At 43.1% G+C, this 18,432-nt stretch overlaps 1 protein-coding gene across 1 annotated transcript in view; it reads left to right on the top strand.

The window, feature by feature from the left end:
• Positions 1-13,460: 13,460 nt before the first annotated feature.
• The window catches only part of BRINP1 (BMP/retinoic acid inducible neural specific 1), a gene marked incomplete at both ends in the record, with an annotated part of 120,607 nt that continues 115,635 nt past the window's right edge, over positions 13,461-18,432 (top strand). The window contains one exon of the mRNA XM_084238183.1: positions 13,461-13,678. Coding sequence (XP_084094309.1) covers positions 13,461-13,678 — 218 coding nt within the window. The remainder of the gene's footprint in view (positions 13,679-18,432) is intronic.

Genomic DNA, 18,432 nt, shown 5'->3' with positions numbered 1-18,432 from the left:
GAAGCCCAGCTGGTACATTCCCTCCTCCTCCTGGGCTGGCTCCTTCTGCAGGTCACTGTCAGGAGAACATTCTAATTTTCTCCCTGCTCTCCAGCAGTGCATGGCCACCACATCACTCACTCTAACAGACCCCGCTGAGCATCCACAGTTTATCTGGAAGCCATTTTCTGTTTGGAAGTTGGTGGCGGTCGGCCAACATGTCAGTAATATTTGCTTTCCTAAGGCTTAGACAAATCAAATTCATTCACCTCCTCAGACTCTATTCCTCTTGTCTGGCATGAGCTCCCCCTCATCCAGGGTAAGCCAAGATCGACCATGGCTCTCTCTCTCCCCTTCTCTTCCTTTCTACCTGCATTTCTTTGCCCTTCCTTTTCTCTCTCCTCCTCCTCCTTTTTTTTCCTTCCCCCCATTTTCAAATTTCTTCTCTATTTCACCAGTATAAGTGCATAGGCTGAGATAATGTTCAATCTGGAAGAAAGCTAAGAAAACACCTAAGCCAGTATAGGGTCAGGACAGATACAGGGCAGGTTCTCTGGTCCAGCAGGCCGGGTAAAGGAGGAGTCAGAGGCCTCAGAGGCTTTTTGCAGGTCTTTTATTTAGATTTACCAGACATATGCCAGGCAGGGGTGCTGGGGGGCCGGGAGGCTGGCAGTCCTCCCAGCCCCCAGCAAGTCTTCAGTCTATCTGGTCTCTCCAGCCTTCTCTCTGCTTCTCTTCTTCTTCTCTCGGCTTTTGCTGGTGTCCCTGTGACACCGCCCTTAAAAGCCCAGTCTTAGACCGGGTGAATCCCATCTACCTATGCATACACCCTATTCCAGGTGCCCGCCATCAGGCATGCATTCAGGACCACAGGGTTCCGTCATCCATCCTAATGGCGGGAAGGCAGAAAAGCCTGATACTTTTTAACTTACCCTACAGCCAGCTTTCCTGTGAATTAGTTCCAGAGAGATGGGGATCTCCACTGCCCATCTTGCCTCTATTGTGTTACTAGGATCGGGGCCGGGATTTAGGCATTCTCACTCAGCCTAGCCCAGTGGCAGTTAAACCTGATGGCATCCTCCGGTTTATCCTCCATAAATAACTCTGCTCCAGACTTCTCTAGCTGGTTGCCCCAGGGCTGGAGTCAGGCCTAGGAAGTGCACGAGACCATGTTTGGATTTTAGGTTCACCTGCTCACCTCTTTGCAGCAGTTTCCTTTCAGTGAAGTGAGGACTCTGTTTCCCCATCCCGGCAGGCAACACATCATTGTGGGGGTTGAATGAAATGCTGTGACCCCTTGCTTCTGGATGCTGGCATTTGACTGCTCCAGGAGCTTGGTCAGCCCTCTCCCTTAAATGGCATCTTCCCATAGTTCAGTTGCTTTTTCTAAAAGGAAAAACCAGCGCTCTTCTATATTGACCAACTTTGGGGGCACCCTGGTGACAAGCAGGTATGCTATTTTGGGGCAAAGCCTCTCTTGTAGGCACTGTTCCACTCATGTAGCTGCCCTCTGTGTGCCAGACCTTGGCCCCAGCAGGGAAGCAGCCATCTCCTTGGACTGCATTGAAAGTCGCCTGTCAGGGAGTGTGGCCGCTAGAAATAGACCAGGCGTTTCCTTTGGAGTTTCAAAAAATGGATCTTTTGGGTCAAAGGCTCCTTAATCTGCAAAACGCAAGCTGTTTGCCTGACTTGATGTCTCAGCAGACTTCCTAGGCTTGAAGGGGCTTTAGTATGGAAAAATGGTTTGTGTTTTGAAGATTAAGAGTCCTTTCATCCAAGAGAGGCATTTTTTTTCTTCGTTCCTCAAGTTCCCAATAAAACACCTTGTTCCTTTCTGGTTTCAAACTGGCACACCTCCTCTTTGTAGAGATGGGAGGTTATGTTGCAGGGCCCCTGTGGGGCCAAGGAGAAGACCTACGAGGAGAATGAGGAGAATGAATGCTTAGCACCTCCTCTCCAGGAGCAGCCTCCTTGCCTACTCTGAATGTGGACTGATTATACCCACACATGCATTGAAATCTTCCGGGCATGTTGTAAGACTACAGATTCTGAGTTCTTACTTCTAGAATTCCCGATGCTCTCTGGAGGGGAAAATGCATTTTAAAAGCAGACTCACAGCAGCTCAGGACTCACAAGGAACTAAAAACACCTGACTGGGGAACCAGAGTCCCCAGCTCAACAGCTGACAGTGCTGGGTGGAGGTGGAGAATCTAGTTGAGAATCAGATCTCAGCTCTGATGTTTACTAACTATGGTGTGACCTTGAAACTTTATTTAACATCATTGACCCTCAGTTTGTTTAATTACAGCATGGGGGCCTCCCCGGTGGCACAGTGGTTAAGGTCTGGGTTGCATAGCTGCCCTAAGCCTCTGCAGCGCTGGTTCGATGCCCAGCTGCCGGGTAAGGGTCCCACATGGCATGCAGACCTCTCCTGCGGCGCTTGCTGCTCCCCTCAGCAGTGTGTTTCCTCAGTCGGCCCGTTCTGCTCTCCACTGTGTCTCTGGTGAACCCTCTTACCCTCCCGCGCTTCTGACTGTACCCAGTGCTTGCAAAAATAAATAAATAAATCTTTAAAAAAATAATTACAGCATGGGAATAATAATGTTATCTAGTGTGTCTGTTAGCATCCCACATCCCCCACTCCTATCCCCCATACCACCACCACTAATTCAGTGGCTTTAAACAAAAAATGGCATTGCATTTAGTATTATAGGTCATGACTTGATAGTCCCGTTGGGGTCAGCTGATGTAACTCTAGGAGTCTCTTCTAAGCTTGGCTGGACAGAGGCACACGAATCAGATACTTTGCTCCACTTTCATCCTTTTACTGCTCTCATTCACATCCTTCTTGTGGTAAAGCAGAACCATACAAGGTCCACACTAGAGGCGGCCCACCATGACCTCTCCCTCATTCTAATGACCAATGAGGATAAGCCTAAGTTCAAATTATGGGGAATGGACTCCACCTCTTTAGAAAGTACCCTATATCTGTGAAGTTCTTGATATAGCTCCTGTCATATAACACATGCTGATAAATTATTTTAATCACAGGCATTAGTATAGATCCTATAGCATTCTTCCAAGAGATTGTAATTCAGTAGGTTAGGGGAGAGTGCAAAGAGACTGAGTTGTTATTAAGCATCTCTAGGAATTTTGATTTAGGTGATCTGTGGACTACTCTTTTTGATAGTTGAGGGGGCACCAAAAAGAGGGAAATACTGAATTCTGTTCATCTGTCTTTGGTTGATTTCCATGTTAACACAACTGGATATCTGCAATAGAATGGCAGCTCTAGGATTGTGCTGGAAAAAGGCAGCAATGATAAGGGAAGATAGACTGTGCCTGTTTACTAAAGAATACTTATGGTAGGAGTAACACCCAAAAACTGGAGCCATAGAGGTTTGATGGACTCACAGTAGTCAAGCAAATGTTATGTATGTGTGCAGATATGTGTGGAGGAATTCCTGTATTCTATTAGAACTTCGTATGTAGCTAACAGTACAGAACCCAACTCACACTGGATTCATGTTGCCCAACCAAAACAAACAACAGCAACAGCAGTATTGGATCAACATATGTCACTACAGGTCATGGGAAGAGCTTGGTGGGCTCTGAAGGGTGGCTCCATTCTCATCATGTTAGAATAATTCTGCCTTTCCCCAATTTCTTCTCTTATTTATTGAATGTCTCTGGTACTCCAGCTTCTGTTTATTTTATGTTCAGATCTGTCAGTAAAGTCTAGCTTTCTTGGTCCAAAGTGTCTGTCAGAGTCTTTTACGTCTAACTATTCCAAAGTGAGTTATGAACTCATTGCTAAAACCATTTCTCACATTCTAAGAACTGAAGGTGGAAAAGAAACAGAACTTTAGATAAAATTGGTGATGCTTAAGAGGAGAATAGGAAAGGTCTGTCACATTTACTATATGTAAGGCTGCAGATGAAACCTAAGGATACAGGAATGAATTGGACCCTGGGACCTGCCCTTAGGATACTCATCGTGTGGTGGTGGAAGCAAAAATCTCAAACATGGGATGAAATAGAAACAACTAGAGATGCGTATAAGTTTTAATGAAGTCCCCGCTATGGGAATGTTGATGGCATCCAATGTTCAAGCCCATCAAGAAAGATCTCCAGGGGAGAAGATACCGGAGATGAATTTTCAAGGGAGTGTGAATTCTTTACTTGAGCCATGTAGGCACTTTGGAGACTTTGCATTAACATCAAGGTAACTGGAAAATTTTGGTGTGCTAGATTATAGAGAATAGGGTTTTTGGAGGGAGGAGAGATGAGCCTGGAAAGTAAGAAAGCTAGAAATAGAATGCCTTGTTGAAGAATTTGAACTCTCTCCTGCAGATGACAGGAAGGTAAAGAACAAACTTGAATCGAGGAATGAAATAGCACTGGTATAACAATGGGGTCTTCAGGTCCTGAGATCTGAGGGGAAAAATTGACATTCTTTTTAATATGCTCACTTTCCTCACTGGTGGAATTTGACTCTTTCAGTATTGGAAATAGTTCTTTGTTGGTGTTTAGAATGGCTGGGGAACTATGAGACTGAAAGATCAGTTGGGGACCTCTTAGGTCTTGGTATATTCATTTCGGGGTAACATGGTAGAGACATCAGTGGCTGGTAGGTTGGAGTACGGAGTCTGGACCTGAACTATGTGGATTTGGATACTGCTGCCTCACATCAGCTGTGAGACTATGAGAGATAACTGAATCTTTCTGACCTCTGCTCTTCTGTAACTTGTAACTGTAATCATAACTTCTTCAGAGGCTTTATTTTTTTTAATTTTTTTAAGATTTATTTATGTATGTATGTATGTATTTATTTATTTATTTATTTATACAAGCACTGGGTACAGTCAGAAGTGTGGGAGGGTGAGAGAATTCACCAGAGCCAGAGCGGGGAACAGAACAGGCAGACTGACAAAATACACTGCTGAGGGGAGCAGCGGGCGGCAGGAGAGGTCTGCATGCCATGTGAGACCCTCGTTGGTGGCTGGGGATTGAACAGGTGCTGCAGAGGCTGCGGGCAGCTTTGCAACCCAGCGCTCAACAGCTGCACCAATGGGGAGGACCAAAGAACACTGCTTATTTATTGAACAATCATATTTTGAGCACTTGCACAGCTCCCTTTCCCAGCTTTGACATTTTTTCTTACCTTCAGGCTCTTCAGTGTGCATCTGTAGGGAGATCGACCTTTTCTTTATCATCTCTGCATCCCAGGCAGCATCTAGTTGAATGATTGGCACATAATAGGTGATTTTGCATGTCTCAAAATATTTTGCTCATATCGGTCTCACTATCTGGAATGCCTCCTGTTAAGTCACAGCAACACCCCTTTACCCCACCCCCCATAACTGGAAAATCATTAGAGGCCAAGAAAAATCTTACAATCTCAGTGCCCTTCTTGAACTGGCTCTATTTGAGTTTTCTCCCCTCCTTTGTTCCATTAACACTTTGTTCAGGTCGCTGATAAAACTCAGCTCATTGTTGTGAAATTTGGGGCACATGGGTTTATCTCCCTTACCAAGATGTGGCTCCCTGAAGCCATGGACAGTGTCTTATTTTTCTTTGATTCCCTCCTGACTGGTAGAGAATTGACATTCCATTCTACCCCCAGACCCTGTGTTCTTTCAATCGGTATTCATTTCCTATCTCTCCCATATTTCTCTTTTCTTATTTAATTCCTCTGAGTATATAAATATCCTCATGTTTCTATGAGGAAAAAAATCCCCCATTGACAGTTCATCTCCCTCTCTGGAGAGAGAGAAGTGCTGATAGTGCCCTTTGAAACTTTCCTTCTTAGCCAAGTGCTCTACATTCTGTGCCTCCTTGTACTCATGCCCCACCCATGCCTGATCCCTTTCAAAAATCTGCACTTCTTATCAAGTCATCAACAACTGTCAACCAGCTCTGTATCCTTAAGTCCAATAGGCATTTTGAGCCCCTATCTTTTTGGATAACAGTAGCTTTTTGAAGCTTGAGACCATTCTCTCCTTAATTATCTCTGCTTCTCTAGCTAGTAGTTGACATTACTCTTTCACTATTCTCCTCCAGATTACAACCCCTGCTTTCTCTACTTCGTGGGATTCTTTCCTCTTTACCTATTCTATATACAGCATTGTTCCATGTTGTTCCCATGACTGTTTCTCACTTATATTCTCATCTGCTTCTGGAGATCTCACCACAACTTTTTCATACTGATTTAGAAATCTTCATCTCTAGTCCTGTCTCTCTTCTGATTGGTACTGTAACCTACTGAAAATTCAGACTTGACAAATCTACAGACAGCTCAAACTCAATAGATCCAAGAAGGAACTTGTCACCATACACTCCAAATCATTATTTCTACTATTGTTTATCAGCCTGAATGCAACATCATCAGTCTAATCATCAAACTAGACCGTGGAGTCATCATAGACACCTTTCTTTTTCCCAGACCATAACAGATATTGCAGCACCTCTCCTTTCCTTGTTTATTTTTTTTTCCTTTCTCCTTATCAAATATGTCTCTCAGACCATATCAACCTAGCCTATTGTAATTTATTAATTTTACCTTTACCCCTTCATAAATCTATCCATTTTCCTCTGCAGTTGAAGTAATCCATCTAAATTTAAACTGTAATATAGAACTCCTCTGCTTGAAAGCTTTCAGCAGTTTCTTGGGATCCCACAGAGCTAATCCTAGCTCTTGACTTGTTCAGTTCATTCATTCAATATCTACTGACTTAGTGGCTGCTGTATGATTCAGATCTTCAGCACACATTGAGGGAGAATTGGAAGAATCTATGTTTGGGAAACTATCAGTTGTGTATAAGCACATGATTATAAAACAAAGTGACCCCAATTAGCTCTTTTTTTCATTTCTTGCCACTCCCTACTTGAAAATTCCAACTGTAGTAACTTTTAAATGTTTATAGATTCTAAATGCTCATCACAGTCCTTCTTTCCTCTCACATACCTCTCTCTTGGCCTGGAATATCTTCTAAGGCCTCCCTGGATATCACGGTCAGGAGACATTCTCTAAGTTCCTAGCTTGGACTCTGTGCTTCACAGAATACAGGGTGCATCCTGTCATTGCCCTGTTATGGCATATTTTTTTTAAGATTTATTTATTTATGCATACAAGAGCTGGAGTCTAGGCCAGAGGTGTGGGGGTGGTTGTGAGAGAATTCACCAGAGACAGAGTGGGGAGCAGAACAGGCAGACTGACTGAAATACACAGCTAGGGACCAGTGAGAGAGGCCATGTGGGTCACCTCCCTGGCTGGGGGAGCGAACTCATGGTGTTTGCCTTCTGCTCTGAACTATGAGCTAGTTAAAATACCAGGGATTCAACAAATATTTTTGAATTTTACCAAACTGGCCCAGAAAAGACATTCCTAAATCTTAATTTCACTTTCCAGTTGGAAAGATCTGTAGACACTGCTGATCATTTGGAAGGGAAACTTAAAAGGCAGTTTCCTAAATTTATGTTTTCACATTCCCAAATGTGACTGCAAATGAAATATTTAATTAAAAATAATATACATTTTATATTTTTCATTAAAAAAATAGCATTTAGGATTTCCCCCAAAATCACAAAAATAGTTTTTCCTGCTTTACAATTTCTTTGGCTTTAAGATTACCTTGATTTTCCCAATATTCAGCATTTTTAGAAGTTTCACACCTCAAGTTGACTTATCAGCTATTCTCTTTGTTAACCGCTTTACACTTACTTTGTGGTGGTTCACATGTGTCAAAACAAGAAACTATAACTAAGAATGATTGCATTTAAAATCCTATATCATTAATTATCTAAGCCCTAATAGGTGTTCATCCTTCTACATTTTATAAAGAGGGATCTAAGACACAGAGGGGTGTAGCATGTGCTCAGGTTCCCGAGCCTGGCAGGCTTCTGTGAGCTGCTTTTGCTGGAGAGCCAAGTTTGCAATTTGAGGTTCGGATGAAATGATCTGGAGGCCCAGGCTCAGGAGGCAGGTTCTGTGGGTGACCTCACATTTGGCAGTCAGCCTCAGGGATCCCGAGGACGGGGATCAGAAGAGGCATTCCACTCACCACCCCCCACCAGCCCAGAAAGTGGGTCATGGCCCAGCAATCCATGCAGAAAGCTCCGATGCTTGATGACACTGCCCTGGAAGGCCCTTCTCATTCCCTGTTGTATGGCAGCCTCGGATGTAAATAATTTACAACAGCCACAATTAGAGTGTATGCTGGGGGACGGACCCAATTCCCTTAATCACACTGCAGGCTTATATATAGCACGGTTCAGCCATGCCCCATCACACGTCACCAGCTCCACATCCCGCAGGCCACCTCACAGCCACCGGCAGTGACTCACAGAAGGTCACAAGGGTCAAAGACAGCACCTGGAATAGAACCAGCCTTTTTCTCAGCTTCGAAACCCAATGGCAGAAAATTTCTCTTTATGAATCTGTGTAAAATAAGCTCTGAAGTGCTTAGCCACAGATATCCGGGCTGTTTCTAGGGTTGGCAGATGTGGCCCTTGAACAGGAGAGTTTTTATTTGTTGTGTATTTATTATCTTTTTGCTTATTCACTTTGAAGGGAGGAAGCAAGTGGACAGTGATTCAACCCTGTCATATGGGAGAGTGAATTGGGTTCTCTAGACAGTGACAAAAACTTGGAAATGAATGGGCGACCTTCCCAGCAAGTATCATAGAGCAGAAAATGCTCATTCTCAATTATCCCATAAACATAGGATACCATCTGAATGTAATTTTTTGAGGTAACATTAATTTACAACACTGTATATGATCACACAGGTATATGATTCGGAGGTATAAGATCATACATATGCAGATGTGTGGACAGTTTTAAAGAGTTTGTAGCCACATTAAAGCCATTAAGAAATGGGTATAATTAGTTTTACATAATATTCTACTTAATTGGATACATCAAAAACATTAATGTTGTACATGTAACCAATATAAAATTGTAGTGAAATTTTACACACTCATTCCTATCAAGGCTTTGAATATGGTGGGTATGTGCTTTCTACTTGTAGTGCATCAATATGGATTAGCCTTGTTTCAAGAGCTTCATAGTCACATATGGTCAGTATCTCCCAAATTAGAAAGCAAGAGCCTGCGATTTAAGCTCTGTCACTTGTTAGCTTTTTGATGTCAGATCTATTACTTTCTCAACTTCGGTTTCCCCACCCCATGTGTAAAACAGGAACCATAAACTCCCGTGGTATGGATAGAGGTCACATGTGTAAAGCAACTAGTATAGTTTCTACACAAAGTAGATGCTCAGTAAATGGAACATTCCTTCAATGGACTTTCACCACAACCGAATTCTAAGTTCCTTATGGGAGACTGAAGTATAAGGTGGATTCTGACTATAGCTAAGTAGAAGATGTTGCTGACCTCTTCCTCTTTTTCCACAGATGTCTCTTCTTAGAGGCACGCACAGGGCTCCCTTCTTCAGGTCTCTGCTCAAAACCACATTCTCAGTGAAGCTCTTCCTGAAGTACCGTGTTAATAAATGACTTAACTCTCAATCCCCTTTTACCTGCTTTGATTTTTTTAAAGAATTCTTTTATTGAGCAATACTGGTCTACAACACAGTTTAGGTTTCAGACACATAGTCACTCACCTCAGCTGTAACAACAGGATGTGATCTTGCCATTCCTGCAAGATAGATAAAACTTGAGGGGAAGATACTAAGTAAGATAAGTAAGAAGGAGAAAAACAAATACCATAAGATTTCATTCATACGTGGAAGATAAAGAAACAAAGCAAACCAATAAACAAAACAAAAACAAACCTTACCCTTAGACTCCCGCAACAGAGTACTTTGATTATATTTGGAGTGCTCCACCACACCTGTAGTTAATGCTTACTGGGGACTTCTCCCAACCCAGTGGGAAATGAGCTCCCATGGCCGTAAGCTGCCCACTATAGGGTCTCCAGCTTGTAGCGCAGTTTCTGACTTAGAATAGCTGCCAAATCTGTTAAAGGATGAATCGTGGATTTATTGAACATCCACAATGCTTTACTCTTAGTGGGTAGAAGGAAATAAAATACACAGTTCTTACTTCATGAAGGGGTGAGAGAAACAGAGACAGAGACAGAGACAGACAGATAGATCAAATGCCTTGTTCTCACTGAAGAGTGCCACCCTGTATGCTGCGAATAGCACACACCCCAATGTTCTGCTCTCCCCAAACTGTCTCCAACATCAGCTGCTATTCCTTGCTTAGCCTGGCTCTGCCTTTGAAAGTTGTGATGTTCAGAATTTGTTTCCCCGCATATAGTCTGACAAGCCCCAGGACTTGTTTTATGCTCCCAGTTCAGCTGGACTTTCCTCTTCCCATCTCTGCTTAATGAAACTCTACATGCATTTAAGAACCTGCACCCTTTTCTAGATCTCTTCATTGGAAACAGTACCTCTGCCCTCTCTTCATCCATTGAATTTGTTTTCTTCATTATTGTATTTAAGACAGAGTATTTCTTACTGGAATTTCTCACTTGTGTGTGTGACTTCCCCTCCCCTGTATTTTAATAGCTAGAGGGCAGAACCTAATTCCAGCTGAGGTGGACTGAGAGTGACCCTTACATTAGCTCCAGTAGAACTGGTGCTAATATGGACTTGTCTGTGGAGTGGAAATCACAGTGTCTGCCATCATTTGACAACATTTAGGAACCCTGTATACTAGCCCTTATTCTTTCCTCAAAAATAGCTTCTTCTATTAAAATAAACTTGTAGAAACTTTCCTTTTTGTCATTCTGTGAGTCATTGTGATTTCCTAAGTCAACGGATAAATTCAGACTTCTTCCATGAAGGCCTCATCTCTCCTTGCCAAAAATATAGATTGTAGCATGAAGCCAACACCAGAGAACATTCTAACCCAGGCATACTCACCCACTGCCTCACCTAGACACCATGATAGAATGAAAATTAGGAGCTGGACAATAGCTCACTTTGTGTCCTGGTCTTTAAAAGGAATTGTATTAGAGTGGGTTTAACTCTGACACCATTGGCATTTTGAGTCCAGCGTTCTTTGTGGGAGTCTTCCTGTACATTGTAGGGTGTTTACAGAATCCTCACCCACTAGATGCCAGGAGGACTGCCCCCAAGTTGTAATAATCAAATATGGCCTGGGGTGGGGATGGAGGCTATGACTGTCCCTTGGGATGCAGTGGATTAGATCTTTCAGATTTCAGCTAGTTTTAGGACTGTCAGCTGAGACCTCACTCTCCTACACACTTACACTCACACACACATCCGCTGCTGTTCCATGCTTAGCCTTGTTCTGCTTTTGAAAGCTGTGATGTTCAGAACCTTGTTTCCTTGCATACAGTCTAACAGCCAAGCATTCTCTCGCGGGCTCTCACCCTGCACCCACTCACGAGCTAGATGGGCGACACGCTGCGATTCCAGTGTGTTGTAGCTCCCTGCCGGAGCTGGGAACAATCTCCCCCACCCCCTGCTTGCCACTCAGGTGGGCTCTGCAGATTGTTTTGGCAGCAGTAGCTGTGACAGTGCTGCACTCAACACGGACGGCTTTGTTTCTGACTCTGAACAAAACTTGAGACCACAGCCTCTGCCAGCTGCCTCCCCTGCTCACGTGCCTCTCGCCTTTGCCCCTGACAGCTGGGGCTTGCAGTGCCAAGCAGATTTCTGTAACGATTCAGAATAAAACAGTGCAGTTGGGTAATGAAGGGAGCGATCCAATTGGGTAGGAAATTCACATCTCTCGTTCTGATTTCTTCTCTCTTAGCTCCACTTCCCATTTTCAGCTGGGGGAGTAGACAAATAAGGCATCGTGTTTCTTCATGTTTATACATGGTTTTACTTGGGGTGAAATGTTTGTGCCCTTGCCACATTTTTAATGAAAATCTGATTTAGACATAAAAATCCAAAGTCTAGACAGGACAAGACTGTGCATTCACACAGCTAGCCATGTGTGGAAACAGTCTTTCAGAGGTTCTTGTCAGTGAAAAGCTCCCACAGCCCAATGAACAAGACAGACACAGAAACAACCAAGTATAATAAGAGGAAGAATGCTAGCAGACATTTGTCTAAAGTGAGCAATCAGAGCTGGGAGAAAGGAACAAGTTGTACTTTTTGAGAGGAATAGAAAAAGGAAATGACATTGAAGACCTGACCAGAAGTAGCTAGTGAACGATAATCAGGTTGTGGCTGGGCATTGAGGACAATCTGAATAAAGATGCTCAGCAGGGAAAACAAGGCATCATCAGCATTGACGTTCACCGTTATTGTTACTCTCACCATCACTGATGCCACATTTTGAGCACTTACTAGATGCCAGACATTGTGTAGGATGCATTATACAAATTATGTTATTTCATTCTCACACTAGTTTTGGGTATAAAGACTATAGCTAATAAGATATTGCAGATGAAAAACTGAGACTCAGAGAAGTTCAATAATTTGTCTCAAATGATGTTTATAATTGATGGCTCATGGAATCAAAGTTGCCTTTCAATAGAGAGTAAGATAAGCTCTTCTAGAATAATGCTGCGGGGGACACAGCCCAGGGTTAAGCTGCTTAATAGAATGATAATGAGATGATAAAGGCAAAAGTTGTCAATTTTTCAAAGACCAGGACTGGCCTGTGCTATTTCTTCTCTCCTCCCCATGGGGAACATCTGCCTAAGTGATCCCTTATTCTTAAGTATTTCTCCAATATGGCACATCTGTACTGTGCTACCACCTAAAAAATGAGGTGGGCAAGACCCTCCTAGCGCTTTGGCCTTTAGTTTCCCTTCTGCATACCCAGGAACTTGGAGTCTTGGAGTCATAACAGGTGGAGTCTGTGGTCACATTTCACTGGGGTAAATGGGGCATTCATGAAGCATTGAGAACTGGATGTGTGCAGGGCTCCACAACTCTTCATCTGTGAGATGTCTAACCATGTACCACCTGTGTACTGAGTACACGTTGTGAGAGGCAGGGCATTTGTCAAGATAGTAAATGGAACTTGAGTTCTGCCTCCATGTCCTTTTCCAGATGGAAAGACTATTTCTTCATTGACTAGTGTATTCATTGTTTTGACACATAATGCCTTGAACATCTGTGATCTGCCAAGAGTTGAGATCAAGGTGCCTAAGCCATCCTGTGTTAAAGAGGATGAAATTGTATCTCTAGGAGGCTCAGCGACTTGTGCATGTTGGCTCAACACATAAACAGCAAAGCAGGAGCAGAGCTCAGGTCTCCTTAGGTGCCCAGCTCTTAACCAGGAACTACTGACTTGTATGTACCTTAATCTGTTCTACTAATGTAAGGCATTATCATGAAGATGTATTGATCACATTCTCCTTTCTCTTCTCTTAATTTTGTTTTTCTTTTCCCTCTCTCTCCTCTCTCCCTCTTTTGTTTCCTTCTTCTCCTCTCTCTCCATCCCCACCCACATCCCTTTATTCTTTTCTCCTCAGGACTCCACAGAATGGAGCAAGAATGAGAGGAAAAAGGCCGGCAGAAAAGCATGAACTGGAGGTTTGTTGAGCTCCTGTACTTCCTGTTTGTATGGGGCCGTATCTCAGTGCAGCCCTCCCACCAGGAACCAGCTGGGACAGACCAACATGTCTCCAAGGAATTTGATTGGCTTATTTCAGACAGGGGGCCTTTCCACCACTCCAGGAGCTACCTATCCTTTGTGGAAAGACACCGTCAAGGATTTACAACCAGATATAAAATATACAGGTAAGATCTGGGCTGTTAGTCTCTGCCTTCTTTGCCTTTCATTTTGAGGGTGCCGTTGGGGTCAGGTGTTGCCATGGATCTTGGTGTGTGGAGGAGCATTTGGGTCACGGAATGGTACCCTTACAGTGTGTCATTTTTCACCTTTTTCATTTTGTTTCCACTTTGCACAAAAGGTTAATAGCAACAAGGAGATGAGCAAATAGCTAATAGTTATTGAATACTTACTGTGTGAGGGGCATAGTGCTTAATACTTTGTATACGCTGTTTCGTTCATTCTTGTAAGAACCAGAGAAGGCGGTTCTATTTGCTTTCTCCACTTCACAGATGAGGTGACTGATCCTCATCTAGGTGAAATAATGTCTTTGGGCACACACACAATCAGTCAACAGTAAGACAGGGATTCAGAGCCTGTTGATTATCTTCCATAGTCACAGCATTCTTAGCCAGCCATGTCAAGGGTAGATTGTGTTGTTTTGCAAATGTATTAATGTATCTCAAATATATTCACACATTTGGGGACAAGTAGGGACAGTCAATGAACATTCCTTGAGCAGGTTTGAACTGGTTCTTAGCCTATGGGAATCCTACTCATCCAATAAGGACTTTGCCCAAGGTCTTTCTGCTTGAAACCATCTTAGATGCTCCCCAACTCAAACACCCTTTCTTTGATATTTCCACAATTGTCTATATTTTACACCTCTTTAGTTTTTAGTCATTTGGAATTAGGGTGTATCCTTATATTTCTTTCCTACCTAACTGGAAACTCATATATATATATATATATGAATATTTATTTATTTATTTATACAAGCACTGGGTACAGTCAGAAGCATGGGAGGGTGAGAAAATTCACCAGAGCCAGAGCGGGGAACAGAACAGGCAGACTGATGAAATACACTGTTGAGGGGAGCAGCGGGCATGGCAGGAGAGGTCTGCACCCCATGTGGGACTCTCGCTGGTGGCAAGGGATCGAACTGGCACTGCAGAGGCTGTGGGCAGCTATGCAGCCCAGCGCTCAACCACTGTGCCACCAGGGGTGGCCCCCTAACTGGAAACTCTTTAAGGGAAGGTTTTATATATAACAAAGAATTCATTTCTGGCTCCCAAGCATGCTTTTTTTGGTCCTTGTGTTGTAAGCATGCAATAAATGTTGTGGATTTAAATGAATTGGAGTATGAAGCAATCTCCCTAGAGTTGTAGTTTTTGTCCTAATGTTAAGGAAGGAGGGACAAACCCCAATCCTTCTGGCCCAATTAGAATAGAAGAATGAGGAAGCTTGGTAGAGAAAGAAATTTGACCTGTAGCTGTGGAGACATGAACTCAAGTCCTGTGGATTTGATATGAAAAACAGTCATGTCTCCTTTACACACTCCAAGCTGCTATGGGCAAAGGACGGGTGACATGTGATATCCCTATCAACTCCAACTGTTGTAAATACCTGGGATTCTGTGCTGGGTATTCAAATCCTGGATTGAAAGTTAATCCACCAATGACCGAGGTCTCTTAATGGTTCCATCTGTGCAAGAGTCACAGATGAACTTTCTGTGGGCCTTGAAAAGTAGTGATAAATACAGAGTTATTTGGGCCTGATGAAAAGCAGGTGTATAAGGGAACACTAATATTATGTGTGCAAGAAAAGAAAAACAGAAGGATGAAAAATTCCAAAGGGAAGAATATCAGAATTTCAAAAATATAGTCTAGATTCCAAGGTCTGTTCTTTGGGAGAGCTATCCCTAAGTCTCCCAAGAACAATAGTTATCTACTTAATTTCAAATGTGGATCCCTAAAATAGTTCTGCTAAATATGGCCATTTCTGTTTGTGAACCCATATCCACCAAATATGAGTACTTGCTGATTACTCACTAGAACATGTCAATACCCTAAATCTCAGGTAGTGATGAAAATGCACACTGGAGATTTATTTTTATTTTTTTTTTTTTATAGAGGCATGCTTTATTTATTTGTTTGCTGGTCTGTTTGTTTGTTTTGTTTATACAAGCACTGGGTACAGTCAGAAGCGCGGGAGGGTGAGAGAATTCACCAGAGCCAGAGCAGGGAGCAGAGCAGGCAGAAGGACCGAAGTACACTGCTGAGGGGAGCAGCGGGCGGCAGGAGAGGTCTGCGCGCCATGTGGGACCCTCCCCCGGTGGCCGGGGAGCAGCCGGGGATCGAACCGGCGCCGCAGAGGCCGCGCGCAGCTTCGCAACCCAGCGCTCAACCGCAGCGCCACCGGGGAGGCCCCACACTGGAGATTTAGGTGAAGAAAAGTAGTAGTAAAAAGTAGTAGTAGTAGTAAAAGTCCAGATTTATTATTCTGTTTCTGCTTTGCCAAGTAATAATAACCTGTTAGTTTTATATGTGGCTTTGAGTCACCTGAGGACACTTTGAAGTTGGGATGACTTAGGTTTGTGTTTTCATTTTGAAGATCAGGAAATGAGTGATTCACATGAATTATATAACCAAGAAAGGGTGGAACCTGGACTGGAACCAAAGTCTGATTTTAAGTCTATAATCGCACTAATGAATGTGTTAGAATTAAAAGCATCCATGTATTTACAAAGGTTTCTTAGCAATTCTGTAGGAATGGTTCTTGGATAGACCTCAGGGAAGAGTTGACATGAAAATATGTTATACTGACATGACACGGGAATAGTTATAATGGTGTTTTACATGGGAATATCATACATGTTCCAGGATTAATACATTTGTGATCACTGTTGAGATAACCTTCACTACAGTGAATAGGATGAGTGGAACCACAGATACAGGGTACTCAACTTTTTCAGCCTTTTACTGAACACTATGATGGGCCATGGAAGGAGGACAGTCAGTTCTCACAATGTCCTGTTTTATGAGCAGTTCTTTGGTATCTGACAAATAGGAAAACCAGGACTCGGGGGAACTGAATGCTTTGCCCTAGTTTATCCACATGGTAAGGAGTGAAACTGGTGTACAAACACTGATCTACCTCACCCTCTCAACCACTTTCTTGCCCAACATGGCATCCACATGGAAATTTCAAGCCTCCGATGGGGCTCTTCCATGTATTTTTGCTCACAGCTGCTTTGTAGACCTTGGGGCCTGGAGGTAGTTTTAGAGATGCCAAGAAATTCTAATGAAGTGGGGGTGGGATCAGAACATCTGGATATTAATTCCAGCTCTCCGTGCACTGATTTTACAACATTAGGCAAGCGCCCTCCTCTCCTGGACCCTACCTCCTCATCTGCCAAATGATAGGTTGGACATAGATCAGTGCTTTTCATTCTATGCTCTTTGAAATGTTAAGGATCAATTAAAGTAGTCATAGAAGCCACAGCAGTGTGGGAAGGCAGACAAGGTGTATGGTGGGGCAGGGGGTGATCAGGCAGGATCCCAGCCTTACACGGTCTTTATTAGAGAGGGTTTGTATCGGCCTTTGTGCTCAGATTTCACATATGCTTTTTTTGGATTCTACTGTTCAAAACATACTTTGCAGTTTCCTAACAAACTGATTTCTAAGCTCCTGTGTAGCTCTAAAATTAAGTATCAGAGTTAACTAAGGACAGTTTTAATTAAATGATGGAGTTCAACAGAAGCCAGGCCCCTGGTCTTCTAGTTATTCCTTCCTTCCTTTATTTAATCCTCAAATAATTATTAAGCACCAATTACAGGCCCAGCATGGTGTTTGGGACAAACAATACAATGATGAGTAAAATAAACACGGTCTGTTCTCTCATAGGAGAGACTGATATTAATTAAATTCACACACATAGACACACACACACATGCACATACACACAAAAATAAAAAAGAAAAGAGTCCAAGATAAGTATAGCTGAGAGGTTGCTAAGAGCATAAATATTGATTTTGCGCCTACTATGTGCAGTGATTAGGTGAGGCTCTTGTCATAGGGATACACATGTGACTAGGTACCAAGAGACAGGTGTGCCTTTCTAGGCCAAGTGAAGACCAGAGCAAAAGCCAACTAGGACATGCTTACTGGAGTTGTCACATCCTCACATATTCTGTACTGTTGAAACATTAAAGCCTGTCTGTAGGTGATTTCCAGTGTGTCTACTTATGTGCTAGTTGGACATAGCACCTTAGAAACAACATCTGCATCATGAAACAAAGGCATTTCCACATAAAATGCCATATCATCTTATGCTAGATAGCTAGCCTTTCTGAAATGTCCTAGACCTCAAACTTTGGCCAATTTGCTCCATCTAGAGCCCAGACCAGAATCCAGGCTGATTTGAAAGTTTCAGAAAGCAAGCAGGAGGAAGTTTCTTCTCCTTGCTGAAGTGGGTTGAGGCCATCTCCTTCCTCATGCATATGCATAAGAGGCTGGTTGCAGCTCATAGAGTCGTGGTGGGGAGTTGGTGCCCTTGGCAATGATGAGAACCTTTCCAATTAAATCCCAGCAGAAGTCTGCTCTCATGTTGCTTCACAAGTCTAGCTGTAACATGTGTACAAACAGTGCTTTGGGTGCATGGGACACATGGTCTGTCACTCACAAGCGTGAGCTCACATACAGAGGCTGAGGGAATTTTCTGCTCTTGAATTTCTCAGGATGCAGAGACATTGATCTTGTAGTAAGGGAACCTATGTGCTGGCCCAGCTCACCTACCTCCCAGGTGTATATTTTGGTCAAGTAATAAAAACTTTTGAGCACCTACCTTCCAGATGCATGATTTTGGTTAAGTTGTAGAACTTCTGATATGCTGCTTCCTCATCTGTAAAATGGATGTGCTAGCTACGGTTGTCTCCAAGGC

Source organism: Talpa europaea, assembly GCF_964194135.1.
Source record: "Talpa europaea genome assembly, chromosome: 7".
Taxonomy (NCBI): domain Eukaryota; kingdom Metazoa; phylum Chordata; class Mammalia; order Eulipotyphla; family Talpidae; genus Talpa; species Talpa europaea.
The sequence above is the reverse complement of the archived record's forward strand: the minus strand, read 5'-3'. Positions and strand labels throughout refer to the sequence as shown.